The 20,984-nt window shown below is 36.7% G+C and overlaps 1 protein-coding gene and 1 long non-coding RNA gene across 2 annotated transcripts; both read right to left on the reverse strand.

Annotated features, from left to right (window-relative positions):
* Positions 1-3,504: 3,504 nt before the first annotated feature.
* Positions 3,505-6,700, reverse strand: LOC123667070. Its single transcript, XM_045601065.1, has 4 exons — positions 6,478-6,700; positions 6,007-6,109; positions 5,798-5,929; positions 3,505-5,707 (listed from the first exon to the last, which is right to left on the reverse strand). Exons 2-4 carry the CDS (start codon positions 6,101-6,103, stop codon positions 3,681-3,683), a joined length of 2,256 nt encoding a protein of 751 aa, XP_045457021.1. The 5' UTR covers positions 6,104-6,109; positions 6,478-6,700; the 3' UTR covers positions 3,505-3,680.
* A 13,570-nt stretch (positions 6,701-20,270) lies between these two features.
* LOC123666734 lies at positions 20,271-20,813 on the reverse strand. The gene is made up of 3 exons (XR_006745311.1): positions 20,664-20,813; positions 20,507-20,578; positions 20,271-20,433 (listed from the first exon to the last, which is right to left on the reverse strand). It is a non-coding gene; the product is annotated as an uncharacterized LOC123666734 (long non-coding RNA).
* Between the last annotated feature and the right edge of the window lie 171 nt (positions 20,814-20,984).

The raw sequence follows: 20,984 nt of genomic DNA on the forward strand, positions 1-20,984 counted from the left end.
AGGATGACGATATAACGAACGGTTAACCGCGGACCGCGAAACTGAGTTCTAACGCAATCGCCTTATGGACGCGATTGGCGTAAACAGTTCCGGTTTTGTCATTTTTTCATCAAAATTTTATATTGTTTTTTCGGAGCCAACTGTGCATATCACCTTTCAGGGACGAGCTCACGGGTGGTTTTTCACATTGCGTTGAGTGGTAGGGAGCATTGTCTATAACAACGAGACTATTGTGAGACAAATTTGGGATTAGTTTTTCTGTCAACCACTTTTTAAAATTTTTGCTATCCATTTCGTGATGGTAGTCCCCGGTATTACTCTTGCATTTGTATAACAATTCAGCACCGGGGGATAAATCCGTTTTCACCGCCCGCGTGCACCAATATCCACCGCAGTCATGGGTTATCATTTTTTTTTAACGCTTGTGTCGTTATCATTTTGCCAACATTTGCGCACGGTATAATGGGAATGTATCCACGTCTCGTTTAAATAAATTACGGGTTTTTTGTTCGCCCTAAGCTCTTTGTTTTCTTGTTTTTTTTTCGCAGATAACGGGCTCTCCAGGCGGCAATCTCTGGCTTTTGTATTGTGGTAGGGTAATTAATATAGTTCTTAAATGTGTGGTAATTAATATTGTTCTTAAATGCACTCACCGGGATAAATAAGCACAATTAAACTTAGTTCATTGATGTCACTTTGCACTATAAGTTGGGTAAACACATCGCTACAAATATATGAACACAGAAAGTGCACAGGCGAAAGTTCCAAGCACAGAGAAGGTTAGCAAATTTATTCGTAGCTAGTAAGCCAATAAAAATATAAGTAATACGAAAGCGAATGATTTTACAAAGGCAAAAGCATGAGCGTCACGCGTCAGAGAATGATCGTGACTGGAGGGCGCGGGCGGCCGGCGCATACGCAATACTCGGGCCGGCCAAACCGGTTTTTAAACTAGTGCGGAGCGTGAAGGCTGTCGATATCCATTGCATCGATAGGTCGATAGGATAATCGATATAAGTACAAAAAAAAGAAGGTGTAAATGTATATATTATATATATGCATATATACTATATTTATAATATTTAATTGTGTATGTGTAGGAGGATGCCTACAGTATTAACACATGTCGTTCGTTCTTACATTTTTTAAACCTGTACCCCAAGTAGTTCACGAGATATCGACGTAACGTGGTCTTTTCACCTGTAAAATAAAATTAATAATAGTAAATGTAAATACTGTAAATTAAAATAACATGCTATGAATGGTTACTTAGCTAATTAAGCTTGTTTTTAGGTATTTTAGTAATGATGATCTATTATACTAATGCTTATAGTAAGTAAATAAAAATATAACATTTGCTTGATATTCAATAATATTTTTGCGTTATATAATATAATAATACTCAATCGATTAATTACTGTAGTGGGGGCGTTCTCTGCGTTTATTCTGTTTAATTAATACATTACAATAAATAATCTTGTTATTTTATACATAATAGTTAAAATATATGGTGCAATTTCGAAAATACACATATAAAATTTGAATAAAATATAGGTACGTACCTGGAAAATTTAGATCGGCTTTTGCAGCCGTTAATATCATTTTCACTATCGGAATTTCTTTCCGTACTGCGTAGAAACTGTCGACTAAGTTTCTTAGCGCACACAAATCGAAACTGTCAAGTTCAATTTTGCTTGAATACTGTTTCCTTTTTTTCCTAGGGTTGACAGTTTTGAATCTGGTTTCGCTTCAGAAGTAGATGGTTCCGACACTGCTGTGTCATCATCACTTTACTCTTGAGGAATTGGCGGAACATTTTTCGCCTCCTTTTTAATTCTTAGAAGTGTTGCCTTAGATATGCCTGTTGCTGCACGAGCCGTCTTTACAGCTTGATCCACAGGAATAAGAAACGTTTTATTAGATTTTTCATCTTCGAAAAATTTTAAAAGTTTGAACAAAAAAAAAAAAGCAAGTGTCCGTGTTCGACTATGTAAAGTCTTTCCTCCCATCTTTTACAAAATTAACAAATAAACAACGAAATAACAAACAACAATAACAAAATAACTAACGAAAGTTTAAACAAAACAACAAACAATTTCCAAAAATATCGAACGAGAGTCGAAGCGCGTATCCGTAACAAAGATGCTATCGGTACTAAGCGCGCAAGGCGAGTGCGGGACGCGGCGCGGGGACTCGGGACGGGGGTCGCATTCCAGCGGAGTCACAAGTTATCGCGTCCGAGTTATACCTACAAAATAATTCCAGGCTTTTTTGAAATATCAAGTAAGGACTGTGTCACCAACATCGTAGAGGATTGACTGTTTCGGATATTCAGTTGTGTTTTTCTGTTCATCTCCTTTCATTTGGATGCCTGCGAAGGATTTGTTTGGATTTGGATTATGGTCACTGTTGATATCGATAATTTTTAGGTTTCGGATTGAATATTTAGCGAAAGCTGATTTATTGGGAATCACTGGAACCGATGAAATTATATTAATTTTCTTTTTTGGCTGATGTGAGTCCTTCATGTTTAGATATTTTCTGTCATTCCTATCTTGAGTTTTTTTCTTGTGGCACTATATTTGTTTTCTATCAACATATTTTTTTTTCTTCATTTTCTTTCCTTCTCGAAACTTTTGTCATTTCTGTATTTTTTTGTGTTGTTTTTTGTAGTCTCGATTTTTTTTTCTTCTGCGCGAATCTCTTTTAATATTCTTTCAATCTCTTTTTCTCGTAGTAACGGTTTTTCATTTCTACATTTTAATAATTATTTTGAACTCCGTACAAAGCATTTACACAAATCACGAAGTTTTTCGGGGAAACACCACAGAGTAAGTGTATCGTCTATGCCACAGACAAGAAGTACATATTCAATGGAAGTTGATTGTACCCTGTATTTAACAAGCCTCCTTGAAATTTTGTTGTTTCCTTAAGTTCAACATTTCTTTAAATTTGATAAATTTAACAATGCCAAAAGACGATAAATATATCATCAATATTTTTTCGTTGCATTGCTTGTTGCTTGTATTTTATTGTAGTTGTTTAAAGAGTTGGAGAAAATGTTATTAGTGTCGATTTTCACATTTAATAATTACTTCACCTCAATGTGTTTGTTTTTCGTAAAATTACCAAAATTGGTAATACTTAAATGTTCCAGAATTATCATCATATCGCTCATTTGCAACAAGGACGACATTTCTTAAAAAACATCATTTTACAGGAGAGCAATTTTATAGTTTCAAGTTAAAATTATACCTTAATTATTGATTTTTTATGTTTCTTATTTAGACAAAAATGTAGTGTGGTTAGTATAGTTTTTTGTTAAAATATTTAATCTTACGTAGAAAGCGCACAAAACATACTGTGCTATTTTTTCCGCAGCAGGGTAATACTTATGTCGTTGTTGCTGATAAATATATAAATATTTTTGTAATATTTAGACTTATGACATTACACTCAAAAATAACTTTAAAGAGGTAAACTTAAAGTAATATTAACAAAATATGATATTGAAAAAACTTTATTAATATATTAATCAAAAGTGAACTACAACACAGTCATATTAAAATCTTTATAAAAAGAAACAGTGGTTATCATAAAATAAGTATTAACAATTATAATTAGAAATAATTCAAAACAACTATTAAAATACTGTTAGAATCATAATATTGCCCTAAACTCTACAAAGAATTGTAAAACCGGGCATAGAACTGTGGAATTAAGTTTTTATTTAATAAATCTAACAAATCTGCTTTTTTTCTGTCCGATATGCCTGGTTTACAATCATAAGCTTTCTTGACGTTTACGTCAATCCTTTTCTTCTTTCTGATAATTTCTGCTTTTTTAAATTCTTCTTCTCCGTAAGAGTTCTTGTAAAATAATATGCGTGGGTTATCCTTTTCAATCTTCAAAATTTTTATATTTCCAATCTTAACTGAATTTCCTTCTTCGTCCTTCGTCAAATTGACTCCCATTTGGGTGCATGCATCTTTCCAATCAACAAAATCTTCTGTGCACATCTCATTCACATGAAATGGTTCAGGGTTTTTTCTAGCCATTTTTATAGCACCGATAAAGGCTTCTGGTGTGTACATTGGTCCAGCTTTTAGCAGTTTTTTTACTTGTCTTTCTATTAGTGAATGAGCTGCATCACCCTCGTTTTGGGTATGCCCTTTTATAAGATATTTATGTGTAATCGTTTGGAGGTTAGGGAACTTTTGTAATGCGAATAAATATATTGCAATAATTGTCTTGTTTTTTTGCTGGCCTGCGCAATTGTCTGAGTAAAAGACAATGTCAAGACTCTTATCACTATTGAGTAACGAAATCTGTTCTAGATACTTGTATACGCAAGTTCCTAAGTCATTCACACCTCTATTAGCACTGGACTCGTCCCAAACAAAACATTCTACTTTGTTTGTTTTTAAATCGCAAATTGTAAAATTAAATACATTTAACTTACATTTATAATAAAAGACTGATACATCACCTTTGGGGCATTGAAATACAGCCTGAAGATCATAGACCGCTGTTACAATATTTTCATTTAATTTGTCTTTTGCCTTCTCTGCGCGACATAGTTCTTTTTCCTTCAGATGTTTATCATGTTCTTCTTTTAGGTTTTCTTTATTATCAGAGTTTTCAAAGGCAGCACACACATCACACATATCCTTTTTTGGGCTAAAAAAAGATATATTAAATTCTTGAGTAAATATTTTGTAAAAAAGGACATAATTGCCGAAAGGTAAATTTTTTTTTTGTTGAATTGCCACATAGTCTTTGTGAATGTCGGCTATATTTTTACTTCCATCTATGAAAACTCTGCTTGTATTGGATCTTGTATAGTGAGACTCGATTTTTGGTATCGCATCTATGTATTCACGAATGCCATTTTTGATTGCTTCGTCAACCCGCGGATGTTTGTCGTGTTTACCGCGCTTGTCATCAGCCAATAGACAATTTGCCACTTGATCTTCTTTTTCTAAAACGGTGCGAATTGGCCGGTCATTAATACCTAAGGTGTTCTTAAAGAATATTTTACAAACTCTCACTGATTTATCGGGTAACTTAAAATGAAATGCGTGATTCTTATTACGAGGTTTTCTTATTCCTCCTTCACGAATGTAACGATATTTTGGTGTAATGATTGACATACTCTTTGAAATGTATTCCCATTGTTTTTTGTTATCACCTAACGCCCAGTAGTTCTTAAATAATAACATCCTTTCATCTTCAGATAGTTTAGATTTACATTGTAAACGACATTTATCTCCGCACGGTTCTTTAATTTTTCTTTCTTCTTTTATTTTATTGCTAGCACTTTTATAAGCTTTACCAGTATTTCGCAGCATTTTGTTTACATTTCTCTTCCAATTTTCTTCATTCCTTTTGCGTTTTCTTCCTTTTTTTGCCTTCGGACTTGCAGGAGATGAAGCTTTGATACTATTTTCTATTGAAGTTGATGACAATGGGTTTACGCTATCGAAATTAGTTGCAGTGTAATTCTTATTTCTCTGTTCAACTAGCGACTCAGGACTACGCTGGTAAGGGAGAGGAGGGGGTTCAGAAAGAGTTATGAGTCTATCTGCCGTTGAAGTAGATGGTAATGGAGTTGAACACTCAATTGTCTCTATGAACTCAGCACGTTTCTGCTGAAAAAGTTGCTCAGGTGGAATATACATCGGATCTTTGACAGAATCATCACTATCTGCAAAATAAATGTAAACATAATAAGTATTTAATTTTAGATCTTCGTAAGCAAATGCAATTCACTACAGTAACATAACAAAACACTAACCTTCAATAAACGTTTCATCTGATGAGTCTGAATCAGCTGATGAATTTGAATTAGGTGACGAGCTGCAAGAAGAACTACTCTCATTAGGTAAACTTTTCACCTCGTATGATGTTTGGTTAGCTTTTTCATCGCCTGAAAAGTAATAGGTTAGTTTTATAATAGATACGCGAAGAACAAATATAATTACAAAAGAAACCAAAAGCACATACTGGTATCATTAGGCGTAACCTCTTCAATGGGTGAATTATTATGCTTGTCAATCAATGCCAAAATTCTTTTGCCTCTTGAGGTATGTGGAAACACCATTGTCGACTAAAAAATATGCAAGAAAAGTGCTATAAAATTAATACATAAATAAGAAAACGTGTCTCGAATTATCTTCTAAAACGTTTTATTACAAAATGTTGCTAAGTTTTACCATAAATAATGCTAATTATTTTAAATTGTAATGGCATAAGTGTAGATATATTTTTTTGAAATATTAATTAATTTTTTTCTTTGTTAACAAAAACGTCATAACTCGTTATAATACTCCAATGGTTGTTAATTTTCTCAGCGATATCGTCATAACACGAAATATGCGTATACTGAATTATTGAAATATAATCAGCACTAACGACTTATTTATACTAAACACATTATTCTTGTAAATTGTATTAAAATCATTTTCATTAACTTACCGGCAATAACGTTATTACGTAAAAAATGACGTTCTTCAAGAGCACAAGTACAACCTGCCGCTCGCACTGTTACAACACCACTAAAATAATGTCGATGTTGTCCCAAGTCGCCGAAACGAAAGGGACAATACTATAACGGCACAAACGCGAATATCTGCGCTCTCTGTCTTACTGGACAGCTTAGAGAAATGACGTTCTTACAGTAAATTGAGCGCATTTATTCCTACACAACTGTATTGTTAACTAAAAAATCATAAATTTTGAGAAATGTCTATCTTGTCGCAAATGAGCGATATATTTTAACAGAATTACAAATCTTTACTCACTCATCATTACGAATACTTATCAAAAGATTTATCTCGGTTACAGTTTCTGACAATGCAATATACTCAGCAAACGACGATGATTTAGTTAGGAGTCCGTCTAAGCCGAAATGACGCGTCCTTACTACTTATTTTTTTTTTTTTATTTAAATGTGTGAGTGTTATTAATGATAAACACTTCTATGTATGGCAGCGTCAACTGTTCCGTGAACTTTGATTTGTAGGCCGACAAATCTGTGAACTAGTTGAGTGATAAATCCGAAAATAGAGAGATTAATTTGAAATATTTAATTAATGATTTAGTAGTTTTTTGAATGTAGGATATTAAACTATTAAGTGGTTTATGGTTTAAGTAGCTATGTCTATAGTAAGAGCTGACATTTTTTTCACTCATTTCAATATAGTCGCTTTCATCTGAATCAGAGTCGTTGACATGAATAATGAATTCATTATCCATGTCAAAATATTGTAAATATCGTTTTTCTGTTTCTTCAACATGCCGACATGTATTTGCCCACATGGTACGATTATTTGTTTCGAGTCGCTCATTTATGGACGCCATAATCGAGGTTCAATTTTGTGAAACGCTTTTACTAGCCACGTATTTTTTTAGTATACTCCATATCTTTTCAATAGGATTTAGTTAAGGATGGTAAGGTCGGAGTCTTAGAATTTCAAATCTTTTTCATCGAATCAGTTCGTTGATATTGAACCTTTTGTGTATATCTTTGTCTTAAAATTAGATCGTAAAGTTCTATTTTTTTCAGTCTCGGCAAACGGAATATTTTTTTTAGCAAGCCATGTTTGCATAGCATGTTTGTTGGAATTGGGAGATTTTTTCCAATAATGCATTATGGTAAGAATCCATATTATTACAGTGTTTTCCGGTAGATTTGGCAGTAATTGTGTGGAAAGTCATTTTTCATAACTATCGACATTCATGTTGTCATGATAATCTCCACGTGTTGAGTTTGCTTTTAATGCTAGATTAGCATTTGGAACATATCCTTCACATCCACCGGCATGAATAACCATGATCCGTATACCCTTAGTTTTTTTTTGCAATGATGATACTCCTGCAGTTTTTCTCCAGCACATGTTTCGAACATGTGTTGTATGAATATAAGTTTCATCTGTGAATACAATATATCGACCCTCGTCGCGATATTTTAATTGCTTCAAATAATGAAAGCGCAACATTGGTATGTCGTGTTTTTCGACTAAAGCCTTACTTACGGTTGTCATCTATTTTCGACCACTTATAACACGATTCCTTCAAAATTGTTCGCAGAGTTTCTATACAGCCATTAAAACCAATTTTATGATTCAATACTTGTTTTAATTTTTTTAATGTTGGTAATACATTATGTTCTGTATAAAACGTCACTATCGTTCTTCGAAGTACACCCATATCAAAATCATCCAGCCTTGACTTAGTACGAACCCTTTTTGGTTTAGATGGCGATTTAAAAAGTTTCTGCGACGTTTTCCTTGATGTGCTTGTTTGTTTTGCTTCTCGTAAAATTCGCGTCGTCGTGGATTCACTAACACCAACAGCTTGGGCAGTTCGCCATCTAGCATCAGTTAATTTTTCTACTCCATGTTCCGCATCATTTTTCATTCGGTGGTAAAAAAAGAAATATAAATTAAATCATCAGAAATAACACTTAGTGATAAAGGTTTATTTTGGAATATTAAATAATATTTTATTTACCTGACTCCGAAGATGCTTTTTAGTTGACATGCTAACACGGTACTTTAGCTATCTAATGATGCGTGCTCCTGCGTCTGTGACTAATTGACGACTGAATGACCAATAGCTGTTGCATTTTTGTATGTATTGCGTACATATTTTAAATTTTCTAGTGTGTGTAAATACGGTAGTGGGGTGCGTCATTTCAGCGTAAACGATCTATACATATTTTTTCTTCTTTTCAATCCCATTTAGAATTCCGTTTTTCTTCTGGTATTCTTACATATACTTTACCGCCTTGCATTCTTGAATTATTTGTTGATGGCTTTTTCTTAAAGAATATTTAATATGGAGTCTTTCTCTCAATGGTATTTGTCTATGTGCAATTTTTAAGTATGTAGCTGTACCTTTGCTTTTGCCATGAGACATCGCGCTGTATTCATAACCGTTACATTAAATCTTTCAGCAGTGCCTTAACTCGTGTATGTATCGCACTCGTGCAAGACGTGGCTTTATCAATATACCCTAATCTCTAGCAAACCCAAATGTTTTTGTATTTATATATTTCTTGCCGCTATCGCATTTCAATTTTTTAATCTTTTTTCCTATTAACTCCTATACCTCAATGACATATTCCACAAAACTATCAAAAACTTGATTTTTCGACTGTACACAATAGACCTTTGATAATGTACTAAAATCATCAATAAACGTTCTTCAGAATTACCTACAGTCCAATAAAGATCCGTACTGCGTCAATTTGTTTATTAGTTAGATCTGAACATGCGTGTTACCATGTACCACTTTACCACATTTGTTACATTCTAGTCACGGGCTTCTTTTATTAATATTTTTTGTACATTTATCGCACTTATTCATTTTTGGTCATTGCCGTCAGGCATTCCGTTTGGATTTGCGACAATGCGTAATACTCTCGCTCACTGTCCCTGTGTCAGGACTGTTTCTCATCTGAAACACAGCAAGGAGGAATTAATCTCATTAATATTCGTAATCCGATCACATCATATATGGACCTTAGTAATGCGTTGGTTGGGATTTGTATTACGACGTTATACAATGTGTTCGGTTTCCGATGTCCGATACTTTAAGGGGTTAAAATACATTTAATTTTATTGGCAAATCAGGGATCAATGATTTTATTTCGCCATCAATAAAAAATGGCATTGAAAAGTTTTTCACAATTAAATTATCATAGCTCCTAAACTATCTAACTTAGAGTTAAGATTTAAATGTGCATTTATAGCAAATATCCTGTATTATTATAAAAAAAAAAAATAATAAAAAAAATTGGTTGACACGATGTTTTCTTTTTTAAACTAAGAATCTGAAAAACAACATCAATTGTCTAATTTATTTTCTCAAAAATGTTTTCTACTAATACTGAAAAATTAAAAAATAATATTCTTAATCTAGATTTACTGGCTACACTATTAACTAACATTTGAGACCACTTTTGTGTTTGAAAGTCTTCTACTTGGGTAGATATTGTTAAATTCATACAAGCGTCTATGCTTCGCAATTTTTTTTAAAGTGCATTGTTCATGTTCAGAATTGTTTATAACATCTGCGAGCTATTCTGGCGTACGACCGACGTTAAATCTAAGTCCCTTGAATTTAAAGCATACTTTAAAACAAAATTCACATATATATAGCTACGATATTGCGACCGGAGGCGGCCGCCAACAAAACAAAAATTTCTTTCTTTCACAAACAAAACATAATAAATGAATATATACAAAATAATGTAAACAAAAGATAAGAAATTTGAAAATTTAAAATTGAAAAATGTGTTACGCTTTTTTGTGCTTATTTAACGTTTTAAACAGTCGATCTGAAGAAGTAAACTGCAGTCGTGCGCCGAAGCTGACACACACGCTTTTTTAGTGGGATTAATAAAAGCTTTTCAATACAATAATTAGATTCGCGCTGCGGCCGGAAATTATAAATAATGGATGCATAGTGCACATACCTGTCGTGGTGCTATTTCTTGTAATAAAAATTCCACTTGGTTTCTATTTCTCTCGAAGAATGCCGAGGAAAGGTTATGTTTTCGGCGCCGTAGCACAGATCGAGCACAAACAACACAACGATTTGGGTTTTCCATTTCAACGAAGGTTCAATTAAATGCAAAATCGTAACAGTCCAATACAAACGATGCCAAGGTAGTAATGATTCAAATAATGCAAAAGATAACGGGAAGGTTCAAATGACGCACAGGTCGCTTTTCACTTAGACAGATGACGTTTGGACGCCATTTCAACGGTTAATAAACCGCGATGAAGTCCGAAAAAAGTTGTTTCATTAAAATTATTAACGTAGCTAATTATTTTTTAACGTTTACTAAAGTTTAATTAAACCAATTTAATATCAAATAATGGCAGCTAGGTATTATTATTCACTTTTCATTGTTTAATGAAGGCGTATTTAAAAAGTGGAATCAGCGTATTTACAATGATTAAAAAATAAAAAATAATTGACAATAAAATAATATTTACAGACTAAATATTACCTCTAAGGTTAAAATCTCTTGCATGTCGGTGCCTATCGCGCACATAGCGTTCAAAATAGTCACCATCGCAACCAACACACAGACCACATCTAAAAATCAGCTGTTCACTAACACGTGCTAACACTTCCGAATTAGTTTTTATTCGATCGAACGCACAAATTATTTTGTCAATGAGCATGTCACGGCTCGTAATTACACTGTACACCATTGTTTTAACGTGTCCCCATAAATAGAAGTCCATTTATGTAACGTCCGGTGACCTTGGGGGCCATGCACGAGGCAGCTGGCAGCGTTTCAGTGAGAAACTAAATATGTTTCACCATTAAGTCGATCTAAGTAAACGGGGCCCAGTACCGTGGAATTTACTATTCCCGCCCAAACATTCACGCTGAATCGGTGCTGATAATTATGTGGTATAGGTTCATGCGGGTTTTCGTAACACCACAAATGGTCGTTACGTGTATTGAATAAACCCACTGTACCAAATGTGGCTTCATCAGTCCAAAAAATTGTAGGCCGTTCAGCAAGCAACCAGTTACAAAAATTCACTCGTGCTGGTTTGTCAGATTCGGTGAGTTCCTGAACACGATGAAGGTGAAACGGGTATTTGCCTTCATTGTGAATGACACTTCACGCGAAGTACTGTGACACGTTGAACCTTCGCGCTGAGTCATTTGTGCTCGCTGCGGGGTCCGCCTCAAAGAACTCCTGGATCTCTTCGTGTTCATGTACAGTGCGCCTTGGGGGACGGCCACTATCCGTCATCCTGTGCTGGAACTGGCCATAATCTCGTAGTCGCTGTGTGGCTGCTAACATTTTTTCACGGCTCGCTGTAGGTAAGTTCGGATACCTAGCTGCATATTACCGATAGACTTCTGACACATTTTCATCACACCTAGCCAGCATCCTCACCATTTCCGTGTATTCAACATTAGAATAGTGGTACGCCATGGTTATAAAATTACTTCAGAGATAAGAGATACCATACAATACATCGATCGATACGAATAAAATAAATACAAGAGGCAAACAAAATCATATGACGCGGGCGCATCGAAGTCGCCGCGCTGACTGCCGCGGCTAGCGAAATAGTTCAAGTTCAAGGGCGCTAGCGCCGCTCCGTCCCTACCTCCCCCCTCACATTCACACCAGCAAGTGGGAATTGTTTACCTAATCTTTAGATGCGCGTAGAGCTTATAACATTCAAACGGAAAATTAAATTACTATTTTTTTTATTTATGAAAATAAAAGCTAACAAATTATCAAAAGTCGTAGAACAAATGTTGTTACTTATGATGATTGAAAATGTAAGACAATTATTAAAACCATATTATTGGTTTAACATTTTACTAAGTACCTATTCCATACGTGGTGTCTAAAAGTACTAATAATTATAATATGCGGTTATTTGTTTCCCGAATCTGATTGTGAATTAGACAGTAGAGAAACGGAAATCCTGTTTTTCTTAATTATCGTCGTAATGTTGAGGACTAGGAAGGCGGGAGGTATGACAATGATCAATTATCTTTCTAATTATTAAGGACAACCAACAGAAGATACAATATAAATGTTTTATCAAATTAACAGGTTAAGCATAACCCGAATCAAAGAGGAAGGAGGTCATAGTCCTCAAGCTGTTCTTCGTCCTTCTTTCCAAACTTGATGAAATATATGGCTTTGTCGTATAAGATTTCCTCATCTGGCGAGAGATCAACTGCTGACTTCTGTAGTTCCAAGAAAACAAATATTTATTCAGAGGAGTCTTGATGTTAGGTATCCTTAGGTACAAAGCTGGGACAGTAAGTCTTGCTATTTTAAGCGCACAGGCTATATGGCTTTGTTGTATAAGATTTCCACATCTGGCGAGAGATCAACTGCTGACTTCTGTAGTTCCAAGAAAACGAATATTTATTCAGAGGAGTCTTGATGTTAGGTATCCTTAGGTACAAAGCTGGGACAGTAAGTCTTGCTATTTAAAGCGCACAGGCTTTGTCATTTTCTGTTTCAAAGCTACCTTTCATCACGGAATTTCTCACTGTTCGGTTTGTTTTCCTCACATAAGAAAATATGTTTCTTGGAATTTCAGTCTCAGTAGTGACCAACCATCATTTTCTACTACAGCTCTCTACTATAGCTTATTTTCTCCTCTGGTTCAGCCGAAAATGGGTTGTTCGGGTTCAACATCGTTTGTGCAGAGTGCCTTCTTCATGCAGATTTCATCGAGGTCGCAGTTTGAAGTATCCCACATGTTCTCTCCTCCGTCAGCAATCAAAAGAACCTTGCCTGACACTTCCTTTCTCTTATTGGGGTTATAAAGTATCCTATATAATCTTGTTCCGTTTTTAACGTTCAAATGTTTATAATTTTTAACTTTCCGTGCGCTCGTTTACTTAACCAATGAAATGTCGTAATTTCATTTTAAACGGTACACGCTTGTTATTTGACCAATGAGAGCGCCCGGATCACCGGCGCGCATGCGGGACGACCAGCGGGATGTTGTCGATTTTGGCAGTGAAGAGGGTCCTGGTCTGTATAATTTCATCTTTAAGTTTCTCTAGGCCTCCTAAGAGCGAGCTTATTGTGCTCCCCACTGCCTTAAGCGACCCCTGGACATCGCTCGTCTGCGAAGTCGCTTCGCCGCTACTCCTAGCCGACGAAAGCACCCTCTGCAGCTCACTGAGTTTTTCGTCCTGATTCGCCTGCACTTCCTTGATGTCACGGATCCGCCGGAAAGGTTCCACCGTCTCGTACTCTAGCCAGGAGCGTACGGCTCTAGCCTCCCTCAACGTCTCCACGACATCAGTCTGCGTTTTTTGCATCCCCGAGAAGAGCGTCTTCTTGAGGTCTGCGAGCTCTTTGGCATGAGCTCTTTCGACCCGCACAAGTTCTTGGGCGTGACGGGTGCGCTCCTTCTCAAGGTTGCACTTGTGCCGGCTGCGCGAGTCCGAGAGTGATAGGATCGTCTCATATAGACCCACCCATAAGCGGTGGTTTTCGCCTCGCGTTTAATGTTGCCGGCGCGTTCCAGAGCTTCTTTCTTCTTCTTAAGATTCCGTCTCCTTGCGAAGGTTGGCAATCATTAGGGCGATTTCAACTTTTGAAACCGCTGCTCTAAAAAGTGATCTTGTGCTCTTCCCGAACCACTGGCGCAAGTTCTTTAGCCACGATATCCTTCTGCGGCCAGGCCTCCCTTCTGCCTGCTACTTGCCCCTGAATGATAAGTTGAAGGAGTTCATATTTTTTGGTGTTGCGCATCACGTGTCCAAAATATTCCAATTTCCTCCTCTTTATGGTTGTAAGTATCTCTGTGGCCTTCCCCATTCTTTGTAGCACGGTGGTGTTTCGTACGCGGTCTCTCCAAGTAATTCTTAGCATACGTCTGTACACCCACATCTCGAACGCTTCCAGTTTTTTAGACATGGCTCCTGTCAGCGTTCAAGCTTCTACACCATAGAGAAGTACAGAAAAGACATAGCACCGCGCCATGCGTGTTCGAAGAGAAATACTTAGGTTCCGGTCACAAAGAACTCTTTTCATTCTCGAAAAGGCGTTGCGTACCTGCTCTATTCTGCATCGTATTTCGAGGCTGTGATTTCCTGTTTCGTCAATCATTGTGCCCAGATATCCGAATTTGGTGACCCGTTCAATGCCCTGGCCATTTAGGGATAAAGACGTGATAAGCTCAGGTGTTCGGCTTATTACCAAGTACTTCGTGTTTTTGGTGTTGATGCTTATACCGTATTCAACACTAACGGAAGCCACTGAATTTATCAACCTTTGAAGACCCGCGAGACTAGGAGAGCTTCTTTGCCACGTTGTAATAGTTGATTGGCCACCGCCGTGACGTGGTCCATCTCAACTCCCGTTCCTCTCCTTGGAGTGGTGTAGAGGAGGGAGGTCCTCCTGCTGGTTTCGGAGGCTGGAGAGCCCACCGAGGACGTTTCAATATCCTCCAAATCTGACAGCGGGGGCTCCGAAGCTGTGTCAGTGTGGACGACATTATATTCCGCGATGTTCTTCCGTTGGTCGCCTGACGTCGACGGCAGCGGTGCGACAGGTGTGTTTGTTCCGGTTACATTCGCGAGTTTCTTGAGGACTTTTTTGCGAAGCGAGACCGATGACTTTGAAGTCACCGATGACGCCTCGGTTGCTTTTTTGGCGTGGGAAGACATTGCTTTTTAACTACTTACGTGCTAGTTTATGTACAAATCTATAAGTACAGTCGACTACTAATAAAAAAGAAAAAGAAAACAAAAGAACACAATAATAAATTAATTTATGAAGGTTGTTGGTCGATCTTAGGGACTCACGTGGCGCAAGGATGGTGTGACGCCGATGTTGCAGTGGCACGAGGACGCCGATGTCGTTGCTTCCTCGTGGAGTACCAAGTTCGTACCAAGTGAAATTCCCTTCACAATACCAAGAGGTAAACTCGCCATAGCCTCTTTTAAAAAACCATGTCTTTTCGGGACTAGTGTTAACCCCTATCATCTTGAGCGATTTCCTATAAATATCTATTACGTCTATTAAATCAGGAGAGTTTTCAGTCACAAACAAGGACATGCTATCATCAGAAGACCGTAACGTAACTTTTGCCTTCCCAGGGCCAATGCCGTACATAACAGGCTAGTGCCTGTGTCCTAAGCCAAGTTTTGTGGTAGCAGCATTCAACATTTTAATATTACAATATTATAATTAATTAAAACAAAACATTCTTTTTCAATAATAAATAAGTTCTATAACTTCTTGGCAATATAATAAACAGCCCCTGTAGCAGCTCCACTAATCACTCCAACACCTACTTTCTTTGCAGTGCTTTTCCACTTTTTTGAACTTGAAGCCGTATTCATAGAGCTGCTGGACCCTCCGCCTTCCATTCTTGAGTAAGGGATGTTACTGTTTGGCCCTATGCAGAAATCATTCCCATTAACATTCCGCCTGAGGACAACACGTCATTATCCCCATATCGGTAGGGTTCTATTTCATTGTCCCATTTCCAAATTTTATCACTCATTGCGAACGTGTGCTCCTTAATCCACTTTATCCTTGAGTATTCCCTTTCATTTTGAACAAGGACCCCATCTCCAAAGGTTCTGAAAGGTTTCATAGACATTAAGTAGTTTCCGACACAAGCAATAGTTTTAAAGAGCTCAGCTTGTTCAGAGGAAGGACTTAATGACAGTTCTTGTCTTGTTTTCTTATCAAAGAGGACATGGTGCCTCAGCAAAGGTGGAGGGGTTCACGCACTCATTCCATTTAATTGCGTCTTCGGTAGCTTGAAGTGATCTTTCATCAGGCAACCCTAAGGGACCCTGCGCTCATTTCTGCAAACATTTTCTTCCTCTTTTCGTCACCACATGGATATTTTGGATCCATATGACTACCAAGTTCTAAATGAAAGCTTTCAATAATATGGAAAAACAGACGAGGATTTACAGACGCTATGGCCCTTCTATCTAATTTGCCTCTTTCTCCATGTCTTACGTATGAACAAAATGACCTAGCAAGATCCAACATATATCTCAATACATTAGACTTGCCTTGAATAACTTTTTCAGAAATCATTGGAGTTTCCACGGCTACCTCTTGTTATTGTTTTTCCCTACTGTTTTACTTTCTCTTCCTTAAGTTGGTTTTATTTATGCAAGAGGTCTTTAGCTGTTCTAGGGACATGCGTCGGAAAAGATATTGGATCCACTCCAAGTTGTTTGAACATACTACCCCTAGATTGTCTTTAAAAAAGTCTCAAAGTTCTGTTGTATGCTACTGAACTAACTAGGCACACTTCTTTGAAGTGTTGGATTTGGAGAAATTATCTTTTCCATTACATTGTTCACTATATTGTCCATTATATTTTGGTGACTGACTAAAAATACTCTAAGCATTTTATTAAATTCTCCTGGGTGTCAATTACTTGATATTGTGTTAAAAGGGAATGGTGAGGTTTCACTTGTCCAGTGCAATTGCTCTGTGCCTATACCGAATACTGTGAGTGGGGCCTTATCACTCTTTTTATTGAATTCGCTTGTCCTATTCACCATCTCGGCAACCTTTGGTACAGGGTTTCCGTATCCCATGGGAGGTGGATTTGTATACAGGTATAAAAAGCTTATAGCTCCCAAATCTTTATTTATTCCCCTAACGTCTATTGTGTTAGACATGTTATCGTTTAACTTTTCTTTCAACAAAAAAGTGGTAACGAGGCTCGAAATCTTTACTTTGGATTTTCTCATGCTGTTTATTTTGTTCTCCATCTTATTGTTTAACAAGAGTCTGTTTAAACTAATTTGTAAGTTTTAATACATACTTAATAGGTAAACAATGATCATTGTACTTCTTTTTATAGGCAGTCACTACATGCTGTACTCAGTCAGCTCAGCCTATTGCAGTCCACTGCAGGACATAGGCCTCCCCAAGTTCAACCAAACATCCCGGTTTTCCGCAATCCTCATCCAGCCTACACCGGCAATCTTACGTAGATCGTCGGTCCAACAGGCCGGAGGACGTCCCACACTGCGTTTGCCAAGACACGGTCTCCACTCCAGGGTCCATCTGCGACATGCTGTACTGTTCAGTGTAAATTAAAGGAGAATGGGCAAATTGGCTCAAAGATACAAAAGTCTGTCCCCAGGGTTGGCACGTAGTGCATTAAAAAGAGTTTTATATACGGACCATTTCTTTATATGGAATCGTAAAAATCCTACCTACAGAAAAAAAAAAATAATGAATAAAAAAAATCCGAAATTACGAATTTGGTAGATGAGTACATTAAAACGCAGACATTTTTATTTAATTTGTATTTCAGTTATTATATATTTTCATCATCTACAATAACAGAGTCTAAAAATGCTGCAGGGTGAATAACGGTGTCATATCGTGCCCATCCCAGAAACCATACAATAGACATTATGTGGGCGCATGAACTCAAGGTACGTCTGCCGCTTTTGCATGAACAGTAATAGTGACCCAGAGCTTCCAGTCCTCGTTGGTCCAAGTTTATTAAAATGTATGTATTATATACGCGACTTCTTGTGTGTCTTGATTGTATTCTTTCTCTTAGTAACCAGAAGTTATTACCAATTATTCATATAGACAACTACCACGTGGAATTGACTTAGATGAAGAATGACAGAAGCTCCAACGCCTCGAGATTTGTCTCCAAAGTTTGTTTTTGCGCCCTGATAAACTTCGAAGTCAATCATCAAACCATCGCTAGTAGTAGCAACGAAAGCTTTTTTAGGCCTTGTGGACGCGGCTTTGTTTTTATTACTTGTCTCAAACCACGTGGACATGTCCCAGAGAATGGAATCATTTGCTCGTCGATGGAATAAAAGCCTGATTGACATTCTAATTTGTCGCAAGCGTTTTTGACTTGAGTAAGTACAGGTAGCACTTTCCAAAATGAATTCTGGTTTCCTGCCGGAGCGTCATCACTATCGACAACGTGGAATGCCATACGAAGAATCTTGAAACGATCTCTAGAAATTTTGTCAGCAATTAAAGCTAATCGCATTTCGTTCCGCCAGTACATGTGAATGCGAAGGTATGGATAACATCCCATGATGAAATGAATTCAGCAACGGTAAGGTCATACAAAGTATGACACCAAAAGTTGCGTTTGAGTCGGATCGTCACTATCGTGCAAACCAATATTTGAGAGGTTATGTTATCCAATACAAAGTAATTTATACCAATAATATTGTTTACTACATGCCATCAGTAACTAAGCAAGCTATTAAAAGCAAAATCATATCAAAATAGTTAAATAAAAAACAAAAAACTCAATACTTACTCCGACCACTCCGCTCAACAAAATACGCCGACATCTTCACCGCAAGGTCAAAGAGCACTGACTGCCTTCTCACTCGCACCCGCGCGTTTAATTCATAAACAGACTCGTGCACGATCGTTAGCTAGCGTCTTGGGCCCGAAAAGTTGGTTAGAAAACGCGCGGGATTTTTTAAAAATAAAATGCACGATCGTGTTCCGGCGTCGTGAAAGGGATATTGTAGTATAAAAGCAATTGATAAATCTTATCTACATTGCGCATATATTTTGTATATTTTACAATAGCATTCGGCTTTAAAGTTCTTAGTTCTGGTCGTCGGGGGTTTTGCACAGAAACCATATCAGCGTTGTGTTCGCCAGACACAACTATGACCTCTCTATTGCTAAATATCTGTGCCATTTACAAAATGTTAAATTTTGTTCATTATGTAGTATTATAGATTCTCCCTTTTGTAATTTTGTGTCAATTTAGCACAGTTTCAAAATTTCTTCTATTATCGTGTCTCACATGTAGTAGATTCAATACATCTTTTGTTAATATTAAATTACATCCTCTAATTAGTTTTAAATTTAATCTTGTTAACGGCCGAAAACACGTCACTCTACACGGATGTCAAAACTGTCCGTGTTTGGACAGTACTTATAACAAATGGACACAACGATAAATAATAAAATTTTATGCCATAACGACTGGCTTTTGATTTCATATACTGCCTAAATGAAAGTCTACCTCTCCAAACCATCAAAGATTCATCTATTGCCAATTCTCTTGTTGGATAGTAAATTTCTTTAATTTTTTCATTATATGAATTAATTAACGTTTTGACTTTTAATAAACTTTCATTGCCATCTTCTTGTTGTACATTTAAGACTCGTAAAATATTCAAAAATCGGTCTCTCTTCATGTGTTGACTAAATACTTGAGGGGAAAAAGTAATACGACTTCTAAAAATCATTTAGTCTGTTCATTTTTACGTTTCCCACGTGTAAGAGCCATAAAAGTCTTTTATTCATCCATAGTCAGCGGATGCCAGCCTTACATTCTACTAAAGTTTTTGACATTTTGACTGATTACTTTAGATGCATACCTGTCAAAACAAGTTAGAATGAGATTCATTATACGATCCAATATCAAAAGGTAAAAATCTACTGGTTCTTTGTTTCTCATGTCTACTTTCAAACCAGTACGTTGTTGAAAATCGAGAGAATTCTGGGAATGTGGGCTTCCAATGCACCAATCATTGACTGGTTCAACCACATCATCTTCCCTATTGGCACAAAAAATGAAAGATTTTCTTAAGTTCCCTACAACCCAAGTGATGTAAACAAAGTGAAACGAGCGTTTTATGATATTGCTGAATTTCCTTGAGTGATTGGTTGTATTGATTGTACACATATTAAAATAAGAAGTCCCGGTGGAATATCTTCAGTGTATCGAAATAGAAAGGGGTGGTTTGCTTTTAATATTTGTAATTCAATTTTTTTTTATCCTCGAAATGTTTTATTCTTAAAACTGCCTCTCTTCTTACGTAATCTGAGGGTTTGCGTTGCTCAGCTCGCTCTGTGTATACACATAGGTGTGGCAGAGGCACAAAATTCCATCGTGTCATGAGCTTCACATACTAAAATATAAGAAAAAAATAACTGTGCATCTCATTTTAAAACTTTATCAACATAATATAAATTAATATGTACCTGTGTTCTGTTCAGAGCCTAGAGCAGTTTCAGTTAGCATAGACTGGCTATCTTTGGTGTTGTTTGTTATATCTATAATAGGTTTCATAGACGGTTTAACTTTAAGGTTTAACTAAGGGTTGGATCAAATATTTCAATTGAAAAATCTAAAACATACCTATGGGGCAGTTTTTAAGGATTTTATATCTTCTAAACCTTAACTCTTTCAACCTCCTTATTTTTGATGGTTAACAAAACCGATCTATCACTGTCAAAAGAATTGTTCACTTCACATACCATTACTGGAGCAGCCTGAAGAACAAAACCAAATATTAATATTGGAGAGTACAACAAAATGAATGAAATTTTTATTAAAAAGCAATTGTACCTCCTCAACCATGCTTATTATGGCTCCCTGCTGTGGAGGATGTGGAGGATTCGATGGTCCACCTCCAGTTTACGGTTTCGGAGCGTTGCGGCTCAAGATGGTTGGTCACAA

Source organism: Melitaea cinxia, chromosome 27 (genome assembly GCF_905220565.1).
Source record: "Melitaea cinxia chromosome 27, ilMelCinx1.1, whole genome shotgun sequence".
Taxonomy (NCBI): Eukaryota; Metazoa; Arthropoda; class Insecta; order Lepidoptera; family Nymphalidae; genus Melitaea; species Melitaea cinxia.

Coding starts and splice junctions, on each gene's coding strand:
- LOC123667070 (XM_045601065.1), bottom strand. CDS start 6,103: ATGGTGTTTCCACATACCTCAAGAGGCAAAAGAATTTTGGCATTGATT. Junction 5,930..6,006: donor GGTTACGCCTAATGATACCA/GTATGTGCTTTT, acceptor ATTACTTTTCAG/GCGATGAAAAAGCTAACCAA. Junction 5,708..5,797: donor AGATGAAACGTTTATTGAAG/GTTAGTGTTTTG, acceptor TTTATTTTGCAG/ATAGTGATGATTCTGTCAAA.